The sequence below is a fragment of the Saccopteryx leptura genome, chromosome 5, assembly GCF_036850995.1.
Source record: "Saccopteryx leptura isolate mSacLep1 chromosome 5, mSacLep1_pri_phased_curated, whole genome shotgun sequence".
Classification (NCBI taxonomy): Eukaryota; Metazoa; Chordata; class Mammalia; order Chiroptera; family Emballonuridae; genus Saccopteryx; species Saccopteryx leptura.
Window position 1 is genome coordinate 37,858,536 of NC_089507.1, and position 24,722 is coordinate 37,883,257.

At 35.6% G+C, this 24,722-nt stretch overlaps 1 protein-coding gene across 2 annotated transcripts in view; it reads right to left on the reverse strand.

Moving 5' to 3' along the window:
- Positions 1-24,722, reverse strand: part of CHIC2 (cysteine rich hydrophobic domain 2) — a 45,318-nt gene that overhangs the window by 4,932 nt on the left and 15,664 nt on the right. The window contains exons 2-4 of one of the 2 annotated variants that reach the window (XM_066385790.1): positions 13,897-13,951; positions 13,676-13,747; positions 129-185 (exon numbers count right to left, since the gene is read on the reverse strand). In XM_066385790.1, coding sequence (XP_066241887.1) covers positions 129-185; positions 13,676-13,747; positions 13,897-13,951 — 184 coding nt within the window. Of the gene's footprint in view, positions 1-128; positions 186-13,591; positions 13,748-13,896; positions 13,952-24,722 lie in introns of both variants that reach the window. The other variant, XM_066385789.1, reaches the window with a different exon arrangement.

Consider the following 24,722-nt stretch of genomic DNA (forward strand, 5'->3'; position numbering starts at 1 on the left):
TATTTTATTGCGGCACATAGACTAACCCATTTGTCCACCTTTCATATTTTTAGTTCAACAAAAGCATCTGTTTCCATACTGTGCAATTCAGACCCCAACAGTACGAAGCTGCTCCCTGTGGTACTCACCTTGTGGTATAACCTATTGTTTTCCCATTCTAATAACTTCTCAATCGATCTTCGTGTCTGGAAGACAAATGAGAAAAAAGTTTACTCTTGACTGGTTTTAGAAAAACTCTGTTCTGCAGCTGCTTTTAGTGTGAAAAGGAGAGAGGTATAAGAGAATGAATATAGGGTGGCCTATAACACTATCAACAGTCTAGCACTAAACGGTAACCTGAATACAATTAGTACACTATTTTAACAAATAAATTATAATCATTTAGCATTGTATCCTCTTTTTTTTTTTGCTGTTTCAAACTTTCTAGCCTCTGAATTAAAACTATCAAAGTCTGAAAAGCTAGTGCTATCTACCAAATGATAAAAATTCAAATCTCCATTATTTCAAAATTTTTTATAATACTTAATAATATGTAAGAATTAAGTATTAAAACAGGGCAAAAATGTATTTAAACCAACAAGAATGATAGTAAAATCACTCTTAATTCACTATTACTGTTAAAGTAATCAACTGAAAATTTTATGTTTAAGATCACTTGATTTTTATAAGATAAGCTATGCAGCATGTAATCTTTCTTGCTTGGGAATATGAATGGAGGAGAGGATCTTTCATGGTGCCAGGTGTTGGGATCAGGCTGACACAGCTGCAGGTGCAAAAAGGACAGTGTTGCCACAAGAGTCTAATGCAACTGGGTGCAGCTGCAGCTTCCTCACAAGGGAAGGAACAAGCATCTAGCACTCAATATGGCCCAACTAAATAAGTGCTGATGATCAAATGTGAAAAACTGTATACCAAGCAAGGATGAGCTAGGTGAGAAACTGTTAGGATCAAGCTGGTTTTAGATAGTTTAATGTTACATAATAAAACAGTATCTAACTATTATCTTGTTGCCATATTACCTTTCAGCATGTTGAACATGCTAAAGACACACCACGGTCATGTAGGAGCCAACCATAATTCATAACTACCAGTGAATTGCCACTGCTGCCCTACATTTTCCAAGTTTATGTCATGAAAATCATAAAACCAAGTAACTCTCTGGATAATAATATGCCAATGACTAATTTATTACATTATTTCTTGAACAGTTTTTTGGACAAGAATTTTAAAGGGAAAAAAAGTGCCCTTGTTAACAATGATCAGCAGACCTCACTTGTTTCTTTGTAAAGATAGCCTTTTAGAGGCAGCTCTCCTTTTAAATGAAAATAGGGCAGCAGTTATGGTCACACTTTTTGTTAATTTAGTTGCCAGTCAGCTCCAAATCAAAAGAAAATAAGGCTGCAGAGTGTAATTAACATTCAGTTCAGTCGTTTTGTCCCTTGTCTAGCCCCCAAGCTTTGTTAAAATTGCCATCTGAATGCTGAAGGCTGTAGGGAAATCGATTTGATTCTAATCGCACCATGAAAAGAACATGATCTAACTGCTTTCAGCCCTCCGTAAATCTGTACTAGGTCTTTAGCACAATGCAACTTCCAATTTAAAAAGCACTGAATGTCTCGTCAATGACTTTGTGAAGAAAAAAGAACAAGGAGCAGACATAAAAATTCCAATAGTTGTTTAAGCATTAAAGTTCATTTGCATCACAGCGAACCTGAAAAGGGCTGACCTCTCAAACCGCCTCTCAGGTCTATGAAGTTGTAGCCTTGACAAGCTCACATTGACAGAGCTCATTGACTCTGAAAGGCTACTCTATCAATGGTGAAAAATGGCAATAGGTTCTACTCTAAGCAGGCATCTGCCTGCCCACCCGCTGCTAAACCAATGGCAAAACCGATTCAAAACCTGAATCTACCTTGTAATCTTCCTTTCTAGGACTCTTTAATAATAGATTAAGATTACTATACAATTTGAGATTTTACTTTTACTGATGGTTTAAGAGTTGGGGGGTGGGAGTGAAAGAAGACTGGAGAGAACAAGCTTTCCAACTCTTGTTTTATATTAAAGTATAAAGATTAAAAGCTTAACATTACATTCTGCAAAATTTAATTACTCAAAGAAAAAAGTGAAGTGACCATCATCATTTCATCAAAAATTTAAACCCATGTTATATTGAGAATGAAATATCATTACAAATGGGTCTTACGGTGTATCTCTCTCTCTCTCACACACACACACATACATGTTAAAAACTTAAAAATACTTAAGTAACTTAAATCAACTACCAGTATTTGAATAAAAGGTAATTATAAAATATGAACCCTAAATTCTGAAATACTTATGTAGAAATGTCTGAATTTATTCTTTTCCTCTAATTAAAAGTTTAATGATAAGGTTTGGTATAATAATTATATGTTACAATATTTAAGAATTCTAAACCAAACAACCTCTATATGCCATATTCTGAATAAGCATCTAAATATAAAATATTTCTACACACTTGACAGTCTAAAGTAAAAGCTGTAAATTAGCACCATCTAATCTTGCTATAAGACCTCTTTCCTGCTTGACAGGTGAAAAAAAAACACACTTGCACGTGCAGCTTAATTAATCATTACACTTGACATCTCAATGATTTACAGTGAGGAGCAGGTGAGAACATACAAAACCAGAGAGAAACCCTTGATCTAAGTGAAACATTTCTAGCACACTAAGGTGACAAGTATATAGATTCTAGAGGTCATTAAGGAAGAAAGAAAGAAAGAAACTGTGCCACAAATTATTTGTTAGTAATGACAAAAGCTCAAATTAAATGGAAAAAAAAACTTTTAACTACTGAAAATGTTTAATAGTCTGCAATTATTTTTAGTTAACAAAATCAAAATATAGTTTCAAGATTACATACAATACCATTTTGGCAGATACTGAAAAAATATGCACTTCAGCATTTATAAAAGCTATTTAAAAGCCTTTACACATGAAAAAAAGCACCTTGTAATTGCAGTATTCTAGAAATAAAAGTTAAGAGTTTATATCCACAGAGTTGTCAAATACTATTTTTAAAGAAATGTAAGATCCAACCCTGCCAAACTCTATAACTACTAACTGGGTAAGCAAACCTAAGCATATAAAAATCTGTCTTTGATTTTTAAAAGTTTATATCAACCATTAAACTTAACATAAATTAAAGCAAACTAATATTCATCAGAAAAAAGATAATATGAATACAGTCTGTCAACGTGACATACAAAAAATATCATCTCTCAGTATTCTAGGCCAGTGGGTTGCTAAAAATAAGTCATGTTAATTTTTTAAATAATTTGGTGCCTGTGAAAAGCACCAAATTGATAGTCATGGGAACTAAAACTCTTCTATTTAACAGAAAGAACAGAGGAAAGGGCAGTGCAGGCGTCAGTGCAAGCTTCCCTACAGTGGGCCTTAATCCTTTTCAGTGCGCACACCCTAGGGGTGAGAGGACAGGTTAGTGGTTCTTAATCAATGAATTCTCACTACTTCTGCATAAGATAATCAACAAGAAATCTAATTTTACATGAATTATTATCCTTAATTAAAAGGACCAAGACCACCAACTCACAGCATGCAAGCAAAGCAAGTTTTTTATGAGAATTACATCACATCACTAACCTGGTCTGGAAAAGGATAGCTCCCACCAATCTCCCTCATCACAGCTCACTTTAGTCTTTTTTCACATACTTCATTTCAACACATTGCTAATTATATTTTTCTCACTGGTGAACTAGCTCTAATATGGCCATTAAGCAATGTTAGAGTAAAAATTAACAGATTCAAAACATTTTACTACCAAAAATATTATTTAATAGATTTAACTTGAATAACTATTAGCAACAGAAGAATAGTAATTATGGCTTCAATTTCTATTGCCTTTAGTTCTTTTTAAAGTTTTGATAGAACTGTAGAAATTAAGTCAAAACATGAAAACCGCAGAAGTAAATGGCCTAAATAATTCACAAAATAGTTAATTAAATAATGCTTAATCAACAATTAAGTATAGCATACCCCTTATCAACTTCCACAGATGTATGTGAAGTAAGTTTACAATAGTAAAATATATATAAATCACTTAGAAATAGTAAGTTACAATTGAAAATAAGGGTTTCCAGGAAATGTAAATTTGACTTATTAAGAAGAAGCATTTTTGTTAATTTTTTCTAAATCTCTCAACTTTCTAAGAAATAATTATTCCTTATAAACAAATTATATGCAATTAGATATAAATAGGTCTTTTAGGGAATCAAGGAATCTTCTAGAAAATCTTGAATGTATTACTCCCCTACTTTATTACTATTAGTACATATAATATACTCATTATCAATAATATATTTACAATATATCATTTGAAAGTTTTTCAAAGATGTAGTTTTTTAAACTTCGCTAATAAAAAAAATAAGAATCTCATGGATTTTAAAGTACTTAAAGCCAAAGAAAAGTAAATGTTAAGAGCCGTTAACAAAATTTCTCTGAAATATCCTCCAAAAAAACAGCATCCTTCAGTATTAGAACATAAAGATGCTAAGACATGTTAACAAAATACATAAATAAAATATCTCACTAACAACTATAAAAGTTAAGCTATTTAAACTTAACATTTTAACAGGATTTATTGATAACATCACAGAAAGTCAAAGTGCAATTTCAAATGTTCAATTTTTAATTAAAACAAGTTTTAATTTTAAACTTCCAAATTATAATGCAGTAAGCTTTAACTATAATGCTTTGAATGTATTCATAACCTTATATTTTAACTTTTAAGTATTTTTCAAATAACTATACTTATCTCTTAACATCTGTACAAATTCATATTACTAACATAAGTAAAACAAAAATGTTCTTAGTTATAGTCATTAGAAGGAAACCATATAAAATTTAATTATTTTAACGTAAGAGAAAATTACTTGATTTACCATTTATTCTAGATTAATATAATTCTTATATTGCAGTGATGTGCATAAAAAATTAAATGGCATATCTCAGCATAATGATACATGGAAAATCTGAACTCATCAAAAAGATAAACTAGAATATGATCAGATTCCTCAAAAATGATAACTAAATACATTTCTTTGTACTTACAGGCTCCTTTTACTAGGAAAAACAAAGAAAAGAAAGCTTCTTCAATAAATGGTGCTGGGAAAATTGGAAAGCCACATACAAAAGAATGAAACTAGATTACAGTTGGTCCCCATGTACAAAAATTAATTCAAAATAGATCAAAGACCTAAGTAGAAGATCTGAAACAATAAGTTACATAGAAGAAAACATAGGTACCAAATTTATAGAGCTTGGTCTTAGAGAACATTTTATGAATTTGACCCCAAAAGCAAGGAAAGTAAAAGCAAAAATAAATGAATGAGAATATATCAAACTGAAAAGCTTCCACAAAGCAAAAGAAACCAACAACAAAACAAAAAGGCAACCAACTGAATGGGAGGTGTTATTTGCAAACCACAGCTCCAATAAGGGGTTACTATTCAAAATATATAAAGAACTCATATAAAGCAAAACCAACCAAACAAACAATCCAATTAAAAAATGGGCAGAGAAACTAAACAGACACTTTCCCCCAAGAAGACAGAAATGGCCAACAGATATATGAAAAGATGCTCAATTTCACCAGCTATTAGGGAAATGCAAATCAAAACTACAATGAGTATTCACACCTGTTAGAATGGCTATTATCAACAAGACAGGTAATATAAGTGTTGAAGAGACTGTGGAGAAAAAGGAAACTCTCATTCACTGCTGGTAGAAATGTAAACTGGTATAGACACTATGGAAAACAATATGGCAGTTCCTCAAAAAATTAAGAATAGAGTGTGACCATATGATTCAGCAATCCTTCTTCTGACATCTATCCGAAAAACTCGAAAACATTTATTCACAAACATACATACGCCCCTATGTTCATATTCATGGAGGCCAAGACATGGAGCCAACCAAAGTGTCCTTCAATAGAGGACTGGATAAAGATGTGGCACATATATACAATGGAATATTACTCAGCCATAAGAAAAGATTAAATACTGCAATTTGTAACATGAGTGGACCTTGAGAATATTATGCTTTGTGAAATAAGTAAGTCAGAAAAAGCTAAGAACCACATGATTTCACTCAAGATGTGGGATATAAAACTGGAACTCATAGACACAGACAACAAAGAGTATAGTGGTTCCCAGAAGAAAGGGGAAGTGGAGGTAATAATAAAGGGCAAAGGGGGCGAAATATATGGTGACAGAAGATGATTTGACTTTGGATGGTGGGCATATAACAATGCAATGCAATATACAGATCGCGTATCACAGAAATGTACATACACTTGAAACCAATATCATCTTATTAACCAATGTCATGCCAATAAATTTAATTAAAAAATAAAGCTATAGTAATAAAAGGGCTTCTTTTAAAACTTTTATGTGAACATTAACTTTTAAATAACCTAGACAAAAGAAAACATCTACCAAAAGTATCTTTAGAAAAATCCTTTTAGTACTGTTTGTTAAAAGTAATAGTTTTAGATAAACTAAATATCTGCAAACATTTTGTATTACAAAAAATCCTCTTAGTACTGAGCAGTGATTTACAGGTACTAATCTTAAATAAGGTAAGCTTAAATACAATTTCATAAAGAGTTTATGATCTAGGCTAGTGGTTTTCAACTTTTTTAGGTCATTCTCAGTACTTTATGAATGACAAAAATGGCACACAGCACAAATGTAAAATGTTGCACACAATTTTAAGGGAGTTACCCACTAACCTCTGATAAAATTTCTGAAAATATTTGTAACAGATCAAAAAACTAAAACTGAGTTTCAATTCATAGCAGAAAATTAGAAAAATTGTTCTTAAGACGAATGGTTTCAGCTAACACAATCAAAAGTATTACTACCAGAGACTTTGAAGAACAACGTAATTACACAAGGAAGAATCACCTACTGATCAATTATAATGGACAACTGGAGAAAGAAAAAGGGCTAAGGAATAGTAAATAGTATCTGCTGATCCTCACTTTTGGTCTGACCCCATGGAAGGTGGCTTTCTTTTGTTACCTTATTAAATCTTCACAACAAACCTGTAAGGTAGCTTGTATTACTTTCATTTTACATATGAAAACTACAGCTCAGAAGAGTTAAAAAACTTAAAGCTACACTAAGAAACAGTGAAGCTAGAATTTAATATCAGAATTGTATGGCCTTCAACATCATGCTCATTCGATTATACTACAGAGCTTGTCAAGAATTTGTAACATGTGCGTGACATGCAGGGTATCTTAAGCCAATAAGTTGTCATCCTTGAACAATCAAATTGACTCTAAAATTTGAAAAACAAAATGTATTCTAACACCAAATATTTTCCAGCTCTAATATTCTATGGTTCTAAGGTCCACACATACTTACTCTACTCTGTTCTGCAGTCTCAGTGAGATTTATCCAAAACGTATTTTATTTGTTTATACCTTGCCTTATGCAATGATACATGACTTGAGGTGTATTTCTATTTTATAAAGTACACAGGCTTCAAGAAGTTAAATGGTTTGCCCTATGTAATACTACCTGGGAGAGTAATGAAAGGATTCATACCCAGATCTCCCAACTTTAAATCCAATGCTCTTTCCACTTTCAATCAGCAAAATAAATTATTTTTATTTGCATCTTAATTAAGTGTCATCAACTTATAAATCCTTCCATTTGAGGCACATAAAATGAATATGGAATGTATTGACAATATAATTTTAAATGTGAAGTTTCAAATATTAAAAAAAATAAGATAAAAACAATCACATCATTCTTTCCTTTCCAAACGTAAAAAAATGCCATAATTCTTTACATAAAGTAAAGGTAATTTGAGATCTATACTTCTAGGTAGGCTAGTCTCAAGCCAACACTCCTACTACAAATAGAAATTAATAAAAGAGGAAGAAGTAAAACCACATTATTTTGAAAACATCAGAAGCCCTGGCCAGGTGGTTCAGTTGGTTTAGAACATCATCACGATACATCAAGGTTGCAGGTTTGATCCCTGGCCAAGGCATGTAAAGAATCAACCAATGAATGCATAAGTGGAACAAATTGATCTCTCTCTCTCTCTCTCTCACCCCCCCCCCCAAATCAATCAATAAAACAAAAAATTTTAAATAAAAACATCAGAAAATTCCAGAAGCAATAAGGATTAGATGAAATAAAATCCAGAGAAGGAAAGAGTCCTTCCTAAATCATTGAATGATTACTGGGCATTTTCTTTCTTTGTTGATTCTAAGGGTGGGAAGGAAAGGGAAATCAATAGTTTCTGCGGGATGTACAGGCTGGCTCAATGGATCAGTTTTCTCTAGAAACAAAACTGAGTTCTGAGGCAGTACAGAAGGATGCGGGGCCAATCCAGAAGGCAGAGAAAAATAAGTCATAGTCTACCACTGCTTATGAGACAAAATTCTGCCTGGAGGAGGAGGATCTGCATTAAACACATGATTGGTCTCCCCCTCAAGACACTTGAATCTGCATGGAATAGAAGGCTAAAAAAACCAAACTCAAAATATGTCAAGGATACAACTTTTAGGGTAGAGGAGACAAAGACCAGAGTTGAACTGAATCTTGTTAAACTTGCAAACCAGTTCAACTCAGCTCAATCTCTTACTACACCAAAGTGGCCATTCCCCTCTCACACAATCTTCCCAATAGAAAAAGAGGTGAGAACCTTGATTGTGGTAGATTTCATCTGGAGCTTCTACCTCATTTTGTGTGTAATATCTAGCATAAAAAATAATATAAAAAAATTTTAAAAGGCAGAAAAATATGACCAATAAAAGAACTATAGAAACAGACCCACAGATAATCCAGGTATTAGTGTAAACTGATAAAATGTTAACTATGATTAACATGGTCAATAAAAGAGAAGGAAAACAAAATGGGTGAAAAGAATTTCAAAAGAGAATTGGACTCTATAAATTACTATAAAATATAGAATATTAAGTGGATATTCTAGAACTGAAAAATGCAGTATCTGAAATTAAGAACTCACTGGATTAACAGCAGAGTGGACACTGAAGTAGGCAAATCTTTCTATAAACCACCACACCAACACTATCTTCTAAATATTCAGAGAACTGAATTATAACTAGCTCTTTGCAAAACACATTTTCAAAGGAGTCTAACATATCTTTAAAGTCCTAATGCCACCTCTGCACATGTAAGGCTCACAAAGTTTACACTCTTTCGTGCATCCTCTTTTATGATGAGAATTTAGTAACATTTTTTTCCAATTAAGAACAAATGGTCAGTGACATTCACACTGACTGTAATTTATTTTGTTTATATAAGAATCAGTTTTCTAAATTTCAAGTTTAAATATTCTTTTCTTAATTTATTTTTAGATTTTTATTTATTCATTTTTTCAGAGAGAGGGAAGAGAGAAAGAAAGAAAGAGAAGGGGAGAAGAACAGGAAGCATCAACTCCCATACGTGCCTTGATCAAGCAAGCCCAGGATTTCAAACCGGCAACCTCAGCGTTCCAGGTTGACACTTTATCCACTGAGCCACCACAGGTCAGGCAGTTTAAATATTCTTTAAAATGGAATAGCAATATATTCCTGGTTATGAGAAATCTTTTACACAAGATCTCTTCCACAAAGCAATTGAAATAAGATTTCAGAGATTAAACCTATTTATTTATCCTGCATTTTATAACATGGGAGACACTGAGGAAGGAGCAAGAAACCACAAACTGAATACCCAGAATCATAAATAGAATACCAAACTCTACCTTCAGTGAGAGTCCTAGCCCCTCCTACATTGCATTAACTCATTGTGTGGTGTTCTTAAGAGGAAATATATAAGTTTCAAGGAAGGATGTAAATATTAGGGAAAAAACCTCTACTCCTGACCTCTCCCATTTGGATTCTCACACTACACCCCAACCAAAGTAATTCACAATTATTGAATAACTAAACTGGAGATTGACAGGAAAGATAACCAGAAGAAAAATCTAAGCATACTACAATTTAAAGCAAAAGAAATGCAGTAAGACTGGATACAGACCCTTTTCATCAAAATTCAAAAGCTAAATAGCAATTACCTAAAAAAAATTCTCAGAGAAACTAAAAGAATAAAAATTAAAAATTATATAAAAATACATTACTAAAACGTTAGTTATTTAGGTTTGGAATTAAAATCAACAAGAACTTCTTAAAGTTTGGAAACAGAAATGTTTTGTAGACCTAAATATCTCAATTTTCAAAGGATTACAGATATTCAGATCTGGAAACTACCTGAAAGCTCAGTTAGCTTCTCTTCTTCTCAGATTAAAGAAAAAGAAAGGGTGCCTGACCAATGATGGCACAGTGGATGGAACATCCACTAGAATGAGGAGGTTGCCTGCTTGATTTGGGCTTGAGGGCTTGAAGTTCAAAGTCACCTTGAGGCCAAGGTCGCTGACTAAAGCAAGGGGTCTCCGGCTCGGCTTGAGCAACCCTCTCCCCACCCCCCCAATTGGAGCACACACAAGAAGCAATCAATGCACAACTAAGTGAAGCAATGATGAGCTAATGCTGTGCTCTCCCTCCTTCTCCCTCCAAATCTCTCTCTCCCTTCCTCTCTCTCTACAAAAGAAAAAGAAAAGGAAAGAAAGAGGTAAGGAAAGGAAAAAATCCCAGGCTCAAGAGGTCTGAGTGACTCTCTCAACACCACCCAGCTTTAAACAAGATGTACTATATTATCTTTTACTCTTTATCACCTTGCCCCTACAGAAAAAAAGGTTCCGATTTACTCCAAGACAGTGATTTTCAACCTTTTTCATCTCATGACACACATAAACTAATTACTAAAATTCTGCAGCACACCAAAAAATATATTGCCTATATGTGCCTATGTGAGTTTTGGCCTATGTGACAAAAACAAAACAAAAAAATAGGTATAATTTTGATTCATTCACACCAGAAGGCTATTGTGTTGGCTGTTGTCATTTTCTATTTGACAATCTAAGGGTCAGTGCCTCTTAGAAAAGAGTTCAGTGCCCCTGACTAGTTGGGTATTGAATGTTTTAAAAATTTCTTGTGAAACACCAGTTGAAAATTGCCACTCTGAAAGACAAGATGCTTTTATTTACTTATGAATCTTGCTTTGAATAGTAAGGGCCGTATCTTCTGAATACTATCTTACTACTCAAAGATTTCAAAAGCCAAAAAGTACATTCATTTAACAAATATTTAGTGAACACAGAATTGATGTGAGGCACTGTGAGAGGCACTGGGGATACAGTAGTTAGCAGGACATAGTGGGAAGAATACTACTAAAGTGATCATAGCAACTGCCATTCACTAAGCACCTACTATAGGCAAAATATAATACTATTCTAAGTACCCCACATGCACTTACTCAAATTCTTAAAACAACCCTGCAAGGAAGATATTAACTCTATGTTAGGTAAAACTGAGGTTTAGAGGGAGTAAACTGATCAACCACTGAGAATAAGTTCTATTTTTTTAAAGCAGTAATATTTGCTTATGCTCACTAGATTGTATAGTCCATATAAAATTAAATCTATCAAATAAACATTCCATATAGCCACATATATACCAAGACCTTAAATTAAATATTAAAATGTTAAATAAAATGTACTTTCTGAAACTACAAATGGGAAAAGCCTAAAAATATCAATCTACCTTATGTCTCAAATAAAGTTTAATAAAAACATTTGAAAAGTTATCTTAAGTTACTAAAAATGGGTAGAGAAGAATATGAAGTTTACTTTTGTTTTCTAAATCCTATACTGTGCACACATGGCAGTATCTTGTTTACTCATTAAAAAAAGAAAAAAGAAGATCTCAAATAAGTAGATAAAAAAGCTGTGATGCACTTGCACAATGTAACACCACGTGGCTGTAAAAAGGAAAGAACTCTTACCTTTTGAGACAGCACGGATGGAACTGGAGGACATTATGCTAAGTGAAATAAGTCAGTCAGAGAAAGACAAGTACCATACGATTTCACTTATATGTGGAACGTAACGAACAAAATAAACTAACAAAACAGAAACAGACTCATATATACAGAGAAAAGACTGACGGCTGTCAGAGGGAAGGGGGGTTGGGGTTGAGTGAAAAAGGTAAAGGCATTAAGCAAAGAAGAAAATAGTATAATAAAAAACCTCATAAATGCAGAGAGCAGTATGATGACTGCCGGAGGGAAAGGGGTTTGGGGAAAGGTAGAAGGTAAAGGGGGGGATAATGGAGATTGAAGGAGACTTGACTTTGGGTGGTGACACACAATACAATGTACAGATGATGTATTATAGAATTGTACACTTGAAAACTTCATAATTTTATTAACCAATGTCATCCCAATAAATTCAACAAAAATTTTTTTTATTGATTGCTTTTTTTTTATAACTCTGTTTTCTAGACCAACATTAGTTTGTTTTTTTTTACAGAGAGAGGGAGACAGGGACAGACAGACAGGAACGGAGAGATGAGAAGCATCAATCATTAGTTTTTCGTTGCGCGTTGCAACACCTTAGTTGTTCACTGATTGCTTTCTCATATGTGCCTTGACCACGGGCCTTCAGCAGATTGAATAACCCCTTGCTCGAGGCAGCAACCTTGGGCTCAAGCTGGTGAGCTTTTGCTCAAACCAGATGAGCCTTTGCTCAAGCTGGCGACCTTGGGGTCTCAAACCTGGGTCTTCCGCAACCCAGTCGGACGCTCTATCCACTGTGCCACCGCCTGGTTAGGCTATTGATTGCTTTTTGAGAGGCAGAGAATGGAACAGACGGTGAAGGAGAGAAAAAGAGAGCATTCATTTGTTGTACGCATTCACCAGTCACTTCCTGTCTGTGCCCGAACTGGGAATAAAACCTGCAACCTTGGTGTTTCAGGACAACGTTCTAACCCTCTGAGATAATCAGTCAAGGTTAACAAAAACTTTTCTAAAAAGTAAAATAACAAAGGATCTCAAATGATTCTTTGGGTTAAATGATAGAATATTATCCAACAAGTGAAATAAGCAGTTTATTAAAACGATGCAAACACCCAAAGAGTTGAAAGGAGTGAGGGGATCTAAAACTATGAAAGCTGCAAATTCAATTATGAATCCAATAACAACCAAAAATTTATAAAAGGAAAACTCTATGGTATGGAGATGACCTGATGAAAACTACAGGGTGCCATTGGCATTATCAACAGAGAAGTACTAATTTAAAAATATTTTTAGTAGAAATATAACTTATTTCACAATAAAAATTGAGGAACCAATATAGAGATCACTGTATTTTACACCACCAAACTATTTTATCCCACCATCAATATGTGTACAGAGAGAATGCTGTATTCTACACCACTCTCAAGTAATTTCCTACGACATAAAAATGGTAAATATAATTTTTAGATGGTTATTTAATATAAACAGCATGTGGACATACCATAATTTAATTTATCACTACTGGATCAGATTATTTTTGTACAGTATTCAGGATAGTGACTCATTCAATACAAAAAAACAAAAATAGATAAATGCAAGACTATTTGCTTGTCTATTTCTAAATTTAAATTAAAATATATAATTCAACTTACTCTTTTACTGAGACAAATAACTGGCCACATACTGCAACCTAATGTGCAGCAGCAACAAAGGCAGCCACAAAGTAGCCAACGTACATTAACAGGAAGGTTCTTCTTAAGACAACTGTTAACTCTGTTGATGCTGGCTTTAAATTCTTCAGGAGCTACCTAAAGAAAAAAATTTAAGAAATAACAACACTGCAACATTAATAATCAATAAACATATATCATTAGCATAAAATTTTTCCTAATTTGTTAAGAAAAGACTTTAGTTTTGAGGCATATAAATAGTATCTAAATAATTAAGAGATACTCACTTTTCCAGTTAATGAAGAAGGGAATTCTGATTCAAATTTGTTGCTCAGTCCAAATCTATTTAAAAGAGAGAGAAAAATATGTTATTCCATGTCCTTGCTGCACAAAATAGACTATGTGCTTTAATCAAAAGGTGAAGGAAATAGACTACAATTTCATATACTACAGAAAAACAACAGAAGTTTGAGACAAAAAAATATAATCAGCAATTTATGAAATGTAACTAGCAATTTTAGCAGCTGAATCAAAACTTTTATAATAAAAGGCTGAGTATGACTTTTGGGGGTTATCTTTGCTAGCCAAATATTAATGTAATGAAAAACAACACAGGACCTGGCCGGTTGGCTCAGCGGTAGAGCGTCGGCCTGGTGTGCAGGAGTCCCGGGTTGGATCCCTGGCCAGGGCACACAGGAGAAGCGCCCATCTGCTTCTCCACCCCTCCCCCTCTCCTTCCTCTCTGTCTCTCTCTTCCCCTCCCACAGCCAAGGCTCCATTGGAGCAAAGTTGGCCCAGGCGCTGAGGATGGCTCTGTGGCCTCTGCCTCAGGCGCTAGAGTGGCTCTGGTTGCAACAGAGTGACGCCCTGGATGGGCAGAGCATCGCCCCCTGGTGGGCATGCCTGGTGGATCCCAGTCGGGCGCATGCGGGAGTCTGTCTGACTGCCTCCCCATTTCCAACTTTGGAAAAATACAAAAACAACAACAACAACAACAACAAAAACCCACAATGTTCAATTTTGTCAAATTACTAAGGTTCTTCCAACTAAGTAACAGAAAACTAAAATTGCTATTAATTACACTTTAAGTCAAGAGCATTTCTTAACACTCAGTATAGCAGTAGCATGTCTAAAATGCAAACTGATTAGTTAGCACTTTCTGAGATCAGCACTGCTATTACAGCTAAAGAATGCTAAAAACACCTGGAACAATGTGGTAGTTGGCCTAGCTACTTATATTTTCAAATTTTAATAAATTTGCTATATATACCACCAAAGAAATGAAACCGAGGTAGTACGTTTTAATATCTCTCTAAGCATTTAAATGTCTGCCAAGATCATGAGAATTGACTGGGCACATGACTATTTCTTCACAGTATGTTATTATGAAAGAATAAAATACTCAAGACACACTGGCAATAACAGATCACCCTGGAACTAAAAATTGAGATTCTTAAATATGATTTTTGTTAGATCCTGGAGTCAAAATTTTTCCCAGTTTTATTAAGATATAATTGACATAATATTCTATTACTTTAAGGTGTACAACATAATGGTTTGACACATGTATATATATGAAATGACAGTCACAATGAATTTTGTTAACATCACCCCATATAGTTACAATAACATTTTTCTTTATCATGAGAACCCTCAAGATTCACTGTCTTTACAACTCTTAAATATAAAATACTGCACATTGGGAAGCTAGCACTGGTAAGAGGAATCCCCTAAAATATTCTGTATTAAACAACTGGCCAGGTTACAAATTTAAAAAAAAAGTTTTTGATTTTAGAGAGAGGAAAAAAAAGAAAAGGAAGGAGGGAGAGAGAGAAAAAATTATGTCATTCCACTTATTTATGCGTTCATTGGTTGCTTCTTTTATGTGCCCTGACCAGGGAGCAAACCCACAACCTTGGTGTATCAGGCAAATGCTCTAATCAACTGAGCTAATCCAGCTAGGGTAAGGATTTCTAATTCCACCACTGGAGCTGGACAGGGAAAATCCAATGAATGAGGTGGGCTGTTTGAAGGCAACAGGATTGGTAGAGTCTGGCCAGGTAGAGGGCATACAGAGAGAAAGAAAGAGACCAGGTCCAAGTGATTATTGTCAATTCAGAATGCAGAGCCACCTTTGACAGACTGCATGATTTTATTTTCCCAAGAGAAAGTGGAAAATTAGATTTCTATGCAGCATTTCCCTCCTTTAAAACACTGTGCAAGTCAATAAAAACACTTCTGTGAGTCATGTTGTGGTTTTTGTATAATTTCCTATATGTGGATGGTGGCATTTGAAAGCATTTCATCATCTTAAGTACGTACTTTCATATATTATGTAAAAATAGCACTGAAATAATATTAATCTATCTTTAAAAACAATGGATACTATTTATGAAAAAGATTACAATACAGCTACCTAGGTCCTAGCCCAAGTTCTTTTCACACCAAATATAAACTGACAACCATTACTACTTAATGTAATTCTGGAATTAATGCCATTCTGTTTCTAAAATTCAAAGACTGAGCTAAATCTAATTTTCTGTGAATGTGGGGGCCTTGGAGCAATATGGGTTCTACTTGAAAAGCACCTACAGATACTCACCTCCAACCTTAAAGGTCTTCCCATGAGGAAGGGGTGTAAAGTCCTTGCTGGTAGCACTGAGTGAGGTCTCTAGATAATGTACTCCTTTTCATCTATTTCCCTTAGAAAATATGTCATTTAACAAGTCTTTGAGTAATCAACCATCTCAATTATAAATATCCTTCTCTTATGTTATCTCCCTTGGTCTGTAGGTCTTCTCCTTCAATCAAGTTTCTATTTCAACCAGGTTTATTATTGCAATTAACCATCTCCTTCCAACTGGTCTTTGAATTTTTTTAGAAAAGCAACAACTAGATACATCCAAGTCTTCCAAAAAGAAACGTCTTCCTTATATTCCCTGCAATTAAATGTTTAAAACAAATTATTTTATCAAACTATAGTTTGCTAGGTAATATGTAAATTGGAGAGAGTAGTCCAGTAATGAGTTTAAACCCTAATCTTCTTCCTTTCCAGAATCCAGATACATCCTTATTGGCTGAGTGGCTGTGCTAACTGCCCTGCTGTTCCTGCAGGCAAAGCTTTTAAGTCAAGCTGGTAGTTCGTGATTTTTCCAAGAACTGGTAGTTGCAAGGATATTCTTTTGGCACTCAGTTCCTCTTCAGTCATACAGTTTGTTAAGTTGTACCTTAGGAACAGACAGTAATTGTCCTCTTCCTTCATCTCACCCCCAAAATAATGTCCCAGGAAAGATTACCAGAAACATGATTTACACTAGATGAGAGTGCTCAGCTTTTCTAGCAGCCATTAACTTGATTTGGTGCTTAAGACTTTTCTGGCCTGACCTGTGGTGGCGCAGTGAATAAAGCGTCGATCTGGAAATGCTGAGGTTGCTGGTTCAAAACCCTGGGCTTGCCTGGTCAAGGCACATACGGGAGTTGATGCTTCCAGCTCCTCCCCACTTCTTTCTGTCTCTCTCTCTTTCCCTCTCTGTATCTCCCTCTCCTCTCTAAAAAATGAATAAATAAATAAATTAAAACAAAAAAAAAACCAATAAAGTGCTTCTCACCTTGTTAAAAAAAAAAAAAAAAAAAAAAGACTTTTCTGTTCCCCCTTGCTTGTGTTTCACACCAGCTAAACAAGAATGCCTGGAAGATGCTGCTGTCGAAGCCTTGGAGTCTCCCCAGCCCACAGCAGTGAACTCCAACAGCAATTTGCTTTTGTTTTTAACAATCTCTAAATAAGACTTAATATTCAAATGAAGTACTACATGACTATGGGCAGAATGGGCAATGATAACCAGGCACCCTTTCCTCATCTCTATTTGGAATATAGTACTCTTGATACAGGGTTTGTTTAAACAGTTGGTGTCAGGGCCTCTTTACTCTTTTAAATTCTTTTTTTTTTTTTTTTTTACAGAGACAGAGAGAGAGTCAGAGAGAGGGATAGATAGGGACAGACAGACAGGAATGGAGAGAGATGAGAAGCATCAATTATCAGTTTTTCGTTGCAACACCTTAGTTGTTCATTGATTGCTTTCTCATATGTGCCTTGACCGTGGGGCTACAGCAGACTGAGTAACCCCTTGCTCGAGCCAGTGATCTTGAGTCCAAGCTGGTGAGCTATGCTCAAACCAGATGAGCTCACGCTCCAGCTGGCAACCTCGGGGTCTCGAACCTGGGTCCTCCGCATCCCAGTCCGATGCTCTATCCATTGCACCACCGCCTGGGTCAGGCTCTTTTAAATTCTTAAGGAATTCAATGATGGTTTCAGTTTAAGAGGTTACATTATTGATATTTTGGATTAGAACTAAGAAATCTAAAACATTTTAAAATTTATTCATAAATGAGCCCAGTATATATGCTAACAAAAATATTTTATGTGAATTATTTTTCAACACAAAATTCTTTAGTGAGGAAAGTATTATTTTACATTTTTGCATATCCACTTAATATCTGACAATGGGACAAAGCTGAATTCTCACATCTCCTGCATTCAATCTGTGATATGTTCTTTTGGTTGAAGTTTATGAAGAAAATTTGGCCTTACCAGATATGTAGTTGAAAAATTGTCTACATTTTTCTTTGATGCTATACCAAAACTTGGCAAGTGGTAGCTCTCAGATTTTTGCAAGGAGGAAACTGAAAGTCTATCAATAAACTTTTAATAGTCTGCTAAATTAAAATCCATTGGCATATCTTATATTTTGAATAATTTTTTTTACCCAGATCTAATCTTATAACTCATACATTTATTTATCAAATGCTGATAGGCTTCATTTTGGGATATTAGAATCATCACATTCATTAATATGGTCACTGATCTCATCAAAAAGGTCTTTAAGAATTGGGAAGCTACCACGCTCATAGTAGCAGATACATCTTTTCCAAAATTCATAATCTTCCTCTGAAAGCTGGAATTTTATTTTGACAACAAATGGTATAAGTTGTTTTCCTTGAAAAGTCTTGCTCTATTAAAAAAAAAATAATGAGTCTGAATGTTAACCAGTACTATATAAACAAAAGGAATTCCATTTCCCATGTTCCCATACTACTTGATTACATTTCTCTCTTGTACAGTCTTTACCACATCTTCTTATAATTATGTCAACAAGCCTAACTCCCTACCCTGATAAACAATGAGTTGTTTATGGGGAGGTATGGTATCATAATTATCTTTATACCTCAAATATCTGGCCCAATGCCAGACATAAATACTCAATAAATATTTGTTGAATAAATTAATCAATTTTCAAACCAGAAAAATGTCTCATTTCACTAATTCCTCATTGCAGTCTTCCATATCATTGTTCTCTCTTCCTCTGATGCCCATGAAGTCAGATTATACCACACTGTTCCATGTCCCAACTGTCATTTTCAGCTTTCCAGGTCCCTCCTTCTGTGTTAGGAGTCCACAAAACCAATCTCAGTTTCAATAATGAGACTTACAGGATTAGAGGACTCACAGGATTCAACATTTACTTGTAATCACCACTAGATTCATTATAGTAAAAGGAGACAAAACAAAAGCAACAAAAGAAAAAAACACATGGGACAAAGTCCAGAGGAAACCAGAAGCAAGCTTGCAAGGATCTCTTCTCAGTGAAGACATACAGGATGTGCTTAATTTCCCCAGCAATTAGTTTCAACAACACACATACAATGTTGTCTACCCAGAAAGCTCATTACTCAATGCCCAAGGCTTTGGTCACATAGACACCCTCTACTTATCATGTACCAAAATTCCAGACTCCCAGAAGGAAAGCAGGTATTCAGTATAAACCACATTGCACAGTTTAGGCACAATGAGCCATTCTTATCAATTCTGGGAATACTGAGAACCCTCCCAAATTCCAAGTTCCCACACACCAGCCAAAAGCCAACACCGCAAGCAACACTAAGAATAGCAGTCTCAAGACTGCTGTTAACTCTTTTCTGCACACCTTCACACTCTCTAAGGACACAGACACCCATGTTAGCTTTTCTCTCTGCCATGACTCTTGTCTTCATCCCAATTAGTTCAATATTCAGCACCAGAACCTAAGTGATCATCTGACCTCACCTATTCTGAGGAATTTCACCTCTATTTAATTCAGTAACCCATTCATTCTAAAATAGTCTGATTACTTCATCACTTAGGAAGGTATCACCTGCAAAATTCTGAACTGTACAATTCCCCTCTTACCACTACCATCAACCATTTCACTTCCCCCACCCTTACCAATTTTTTTTTTATCCTCCTGCTTTTTTTTTTGTTTTTGTATCCTCCTGCTTACCACTCCTCCTTGTCTTTCCATTGGATATCAGCTCCTTATGATTCCCTTCCTTCCTATCTGCCAGAACTACAGTCAATCGTTTTGACCATACTCCAACAAACACCCTTTATTTTCTGCATCTCTAGAGTGTCTCTTGTCAATCCAATTCAATTGAAGTGTTTTTTTCTTCATTTCCCATTGCCTGGAGTTATAAAAAAAACAACCACATAACTATTATAAAAACATTATCTAAGGTCAATTAGATTAACATTATAATTATCTTTATTCATTCCTAATTGGCTCCCTTTTCCATACTCCATAGTTGTTGTTCCTCTATGTCAGGGATCTCAAACTCGCAGCCCGCAGGCCGCATGCGAAGTTCAAGAAAAGTGTTGCGTAACAGTTGCCTTTTGTAGACCTAGTGCGGCCTGCCGAACAGCTGTGATCTTGCTCTGCGGCCCACATGCTGAGTTGAGTTTGAGACCCCTGCTCTATGTGTTCAACCTTACCTCATAACCCTTATTTTTCCAGATAACCACAGTCCTTAATTCTAATCAAAGAAAAAAGACCATTGAACATAAACTGCTTTGCCTTCTCTCCCTTTCATTTTTAGATTTACCTATGTCTTCAGTATCTTTACCATCTTTCTCAATAAAGGCAAGCTTCCCAAAGCTAGCCATTTATTCCTGGTTGCAACTCCTCCAGTCTCCTCTGAAATCCACTGTATTTCTCCTTCTCTTCTGGCTCCTTATGCATAACTTACAAACCCATAAATCCGCCAAGCCTGAGAATCTGCACACCTATTTTCTTCTCCCTCAAATATATGATGGCATTCATATCTTTTCCTTCCTTATCCATGTCTTCAGAGTCCTCTACTTTTATACTATCTTTATCTCACCTCCCATTTATTATTTGAACTACTATAATCCAGGTTTTAATCAGTATTTGTTCACTGATGATACTGCATTCAACAATAATTGAAAACAGTTCTTTTCAGCAAGTTCTCCTTCATACACTGCTTTCTCCTAGCAAAGAGCTTGAGTATCAACGTGGAGAATGTCTTACAGACAGAAAATAGCTCCTTTGCTATGTCTTTCATTTCTTCTAAAGCCCGTTATTTTCTTTCTTTCTTTTTTCTTTTTTCTTTTACTAGAGGTGGGGAGAGTGGGGGAGAGACAGACAGGAAAGGAGAGAGAAGAGAAGCATCAACTCATACCACTTTAACTGCTCACTGATTACTCTTCTTACATGCTTTAATGGGGGTGTGGGGTGCCTCAAGCCAAGTCAGTGACCCCTTTCTCAAGCCAACAACCTTGGGCTTCAAACCAGCAACCTTGGGCTTCAAGCTAGTGACCTTAGGCTCAGACCAGCAACTCTGGGCTTCAAGCCAACGACCATGAGATCAGGTTAATAGTCCCACGCTCAAGCCGGCAACTTAGCACTCAAGCTGGGGAGCCTGCACTCAAGTCAGATGAGCCCAAGCACAAGCAGGTAATCTCGGTATTTTGAACCTGAGACTTCAGTATTCCAGGTTGATACTCTATTCACTTCACCATTATGGGTCAGACACTTCTAAAGGCCCTTTTTTAAAAAAAATTCTAGGTTAACCAAAGCAATATTATCAGATAAAAGTTTTTTTTGTTTGTTTTTTTTTTTTTTTTATCATTTTTCTGAAGCTGGAAACAGGGAGAGACAGTCAGACAGACTCCCGCATGTGCCCGACCGGGATCCACCCGGCACGCCCACCAGGGGCGACGCTCTGCCCACCAGGGGGCGATGCTCTGCCCATCCTGGGCGTCGCCATATTGCGACCAGAGCCACTCTAGCGCCTGAGGCAGAGGCCACAGAGCCATCCCCAGCGCCCGGGCCATCTTTGCTCCAATGGAGCCTTGGTTGCGGGAGGGGAAGAGAGAGACAGAGAGGAAAGCGCGGCGGAGGGGTGGAGAAGCAAATGGGCGCTTCTCCCATGTGCCCTGGCTGGGAATCGAACCCGGGTCCCCCGCACGCCAGGCCGACGCTCTACCGCTGAGCCAACCGGCCAGGGCCAGATAAAAGTTTTATAAAATCATCTCATTCTATTAAAAGGACAAGAAAGGCCACACTTCATGTTTGTTAATATTAACTACAAAATGTTACCTTTAATGGTTTTAATGTGATGTAAGTTACTTAGTTTTAATACTACTTAGTTATGTTTTGGAGTGTTTGTTGGTTTGTTTAAGTTTGGCCAGAGGTGAGGTTTGTTAGCAATGAAATGATCTTGACAACATCACAAATTACTCCTTTTATCCATTATGCAGCTTTAAGGTTTTCAAATCTGGTAAAAGTAACTTACTTTTTTCTAAATCAAAGTATGATTAGCCCTGGACAATATTAGAAAGGCCAAGTTTCATCTCATAAAATGTTGATTTGATATCCTTGAAAGAGCAACAGAAGCCGAACTCTCTTCAAACCTAACAGTTTACCATTATTAACCCAAAAGGCTGGAAGTAGCACTTAATTTTAAAAGATGTGATTTGAGGTGGGTGGCATCTTAATTCAGTTAATGCAAAGACTAATATATAAAACAAAAAAACTTTTGTTGGTATGAAAATTTTAAGGTATTATGCATTCTCAATAAACCTATAAACTATTACAACCATTTCAAAAATCAATTTGGTTTTAACATTTATTCCTTTGTCACAGTAACTTCCCTTTTAGGAATCTAGCCTAAAAAATAATTTGGAATGTAAATAAAAATATATGCCTAGCCTGATTCATGGTGGCACAGTGGATTGTCAACCTGACACACTGAGGTCCCAGGTTTGAAATCCCAAGGTTGTCAACTTGAGTGCAGATCATTGACATGATCCCATGATTACTGTCTTGAGCCCAAAGGTCACTGCCTTGAGCAGGAGGAGGCACAGGCTCGGCTACAGCACCCTGGTCAAGGCACATATGAGAAGCAATCAATGAACTAAAATACTGCAACTGCAAGTTGATTTTTCTTATCTCTCTACTTTCTGTCTGTCTCTCTCTTTTACTTAAAAAAAAATGTATAAATTCCTCAAAATGATAAATACACAAAATCATAACATGAATGTTAAGTAAACTATAATATCTTCATATAACAGATTAGATAATTATTAAAAATGAAGTTTACAAATAACATAAAAAATACATATATCAAGTAAAAAGAAAATACGAAAGAGTACATATACCATTACCTCACTTGTAAAGAAGAAAAACTTACAAACTGATAGTCTTCAAAGATACAATCAATAATGTATAGTCTTTTTTTAAAAATTCACACTCTTTGACCCAGTAATTCTACTTGAAGAAACATATCAGAAGAAAATAATTTCAGTAGCACAGATAAATTTATGAAGAATCAGGCCCTGGCCGGTTGGCTCAGTGGTAGAGCGTCGGCCTGGCGTGCAGGGGACCCAGGTTCGATTCCTGGCCAGGGCACATAGGAGAAGCGCCCATTTGCTTCTCCACCCCCCCCTCCTTCCTCTCTGTCTCTCTCTTCCCCTCCCGCAGCCAAGGCTCCACTGGAGCAAAGATGGCCCGGGCGCTGGGGATGGCTCCTTGGCCTCTGCCCCAGGCGCTAGAGTGGCTCTGGTCTGGTTGTGGCAGAGCGACCCCCTGGAGGGGCAGAGCATCGCCCCCTGGTGGGCAGAGCATCGCCCCTGGTGGGCGTGCCGGGTGGATCCCGGTCAGGCACATGCGGGAGTCTGTCTGACTGTCTCTCCCCGTTTCCAGCTTCAGAAATATACAAAAAAAAAAAAAAAAATTTATGAAGAATCAAGTATTCCACAGTGTTATTTTGGTAAGGGAATATTAAAGACATTTCACTTCATTTGTTGTTTCTTAAAACAGAATCTTCTTTTCAGATGTATATAGTAAGTATACTGCTCACAAAAAATTAGGGGATATTTCAAAATGAATATGAAGCGATAAAGAAGCATTTGATTTTTTTTATTAAACAAGAACATCAGAAAAGCAAACAAGTCAAAGAAAGTTGTTCTATTATGCAAATGAGATGCAAAACCAACTTTTATTTCATTGGTGAAAATGCACTGTACAAAAAGCTGAAAGTACTGGAGTATCTGCACATTCCTCGATCCCTTAATTTTTGTAAGCAGTTAGAGGCTAAGTAAATACCCTAACTGTATTTTCATAATATACATCATCATAATCCTTTTCTATTTGAATCTTTTATTGTTATTAACTATTTTATAATAAGTAAACAGGGAATTTTAGGATCACCAATCAATAGTTTTCCTGAATGCATTTCAACCTTTTCTATACTTCAAGCCCAGACCTTTTCATTTCCATTTTTATTTCTTCTATGTTCCTTGTATGCTTCATTTTAATGTCTCTTATAATTCACTAATGCATTATTATTTTGAATTAAAATATATTTTGAATTCATGGTAAATTTTGACTTTTAAATGCAGACCTGCAAGAATCTGACAGTTTCAACCTGCTTTGTTCTGTAATTATTTTTCTTGCTTCCAAGTTTCAATGCTATTTATTTTAACAGTGAAAGTTTTAGAACAATGGAAATGTCCTACAGTTGTATAAAACTAATCATAATACATCAATCTGAAAAGATACTACACAGCTTAAAACAATGTGAAGTATAAAATAACCTGTGACTCTGAATGTCTAGCAGTTCCCCATGCTCTGGCAAATTAGAAGACAAATGGGCATCTGCTTTAGGAACAGCAGTATATAGGATGGCAGGGCTCAACAACCCTACCCAACTTGGACATTAAATAATTCAATCTCACACTCTTTCTTGAGGTATCTGAAAATAAGAAACAATAGATGGTAAC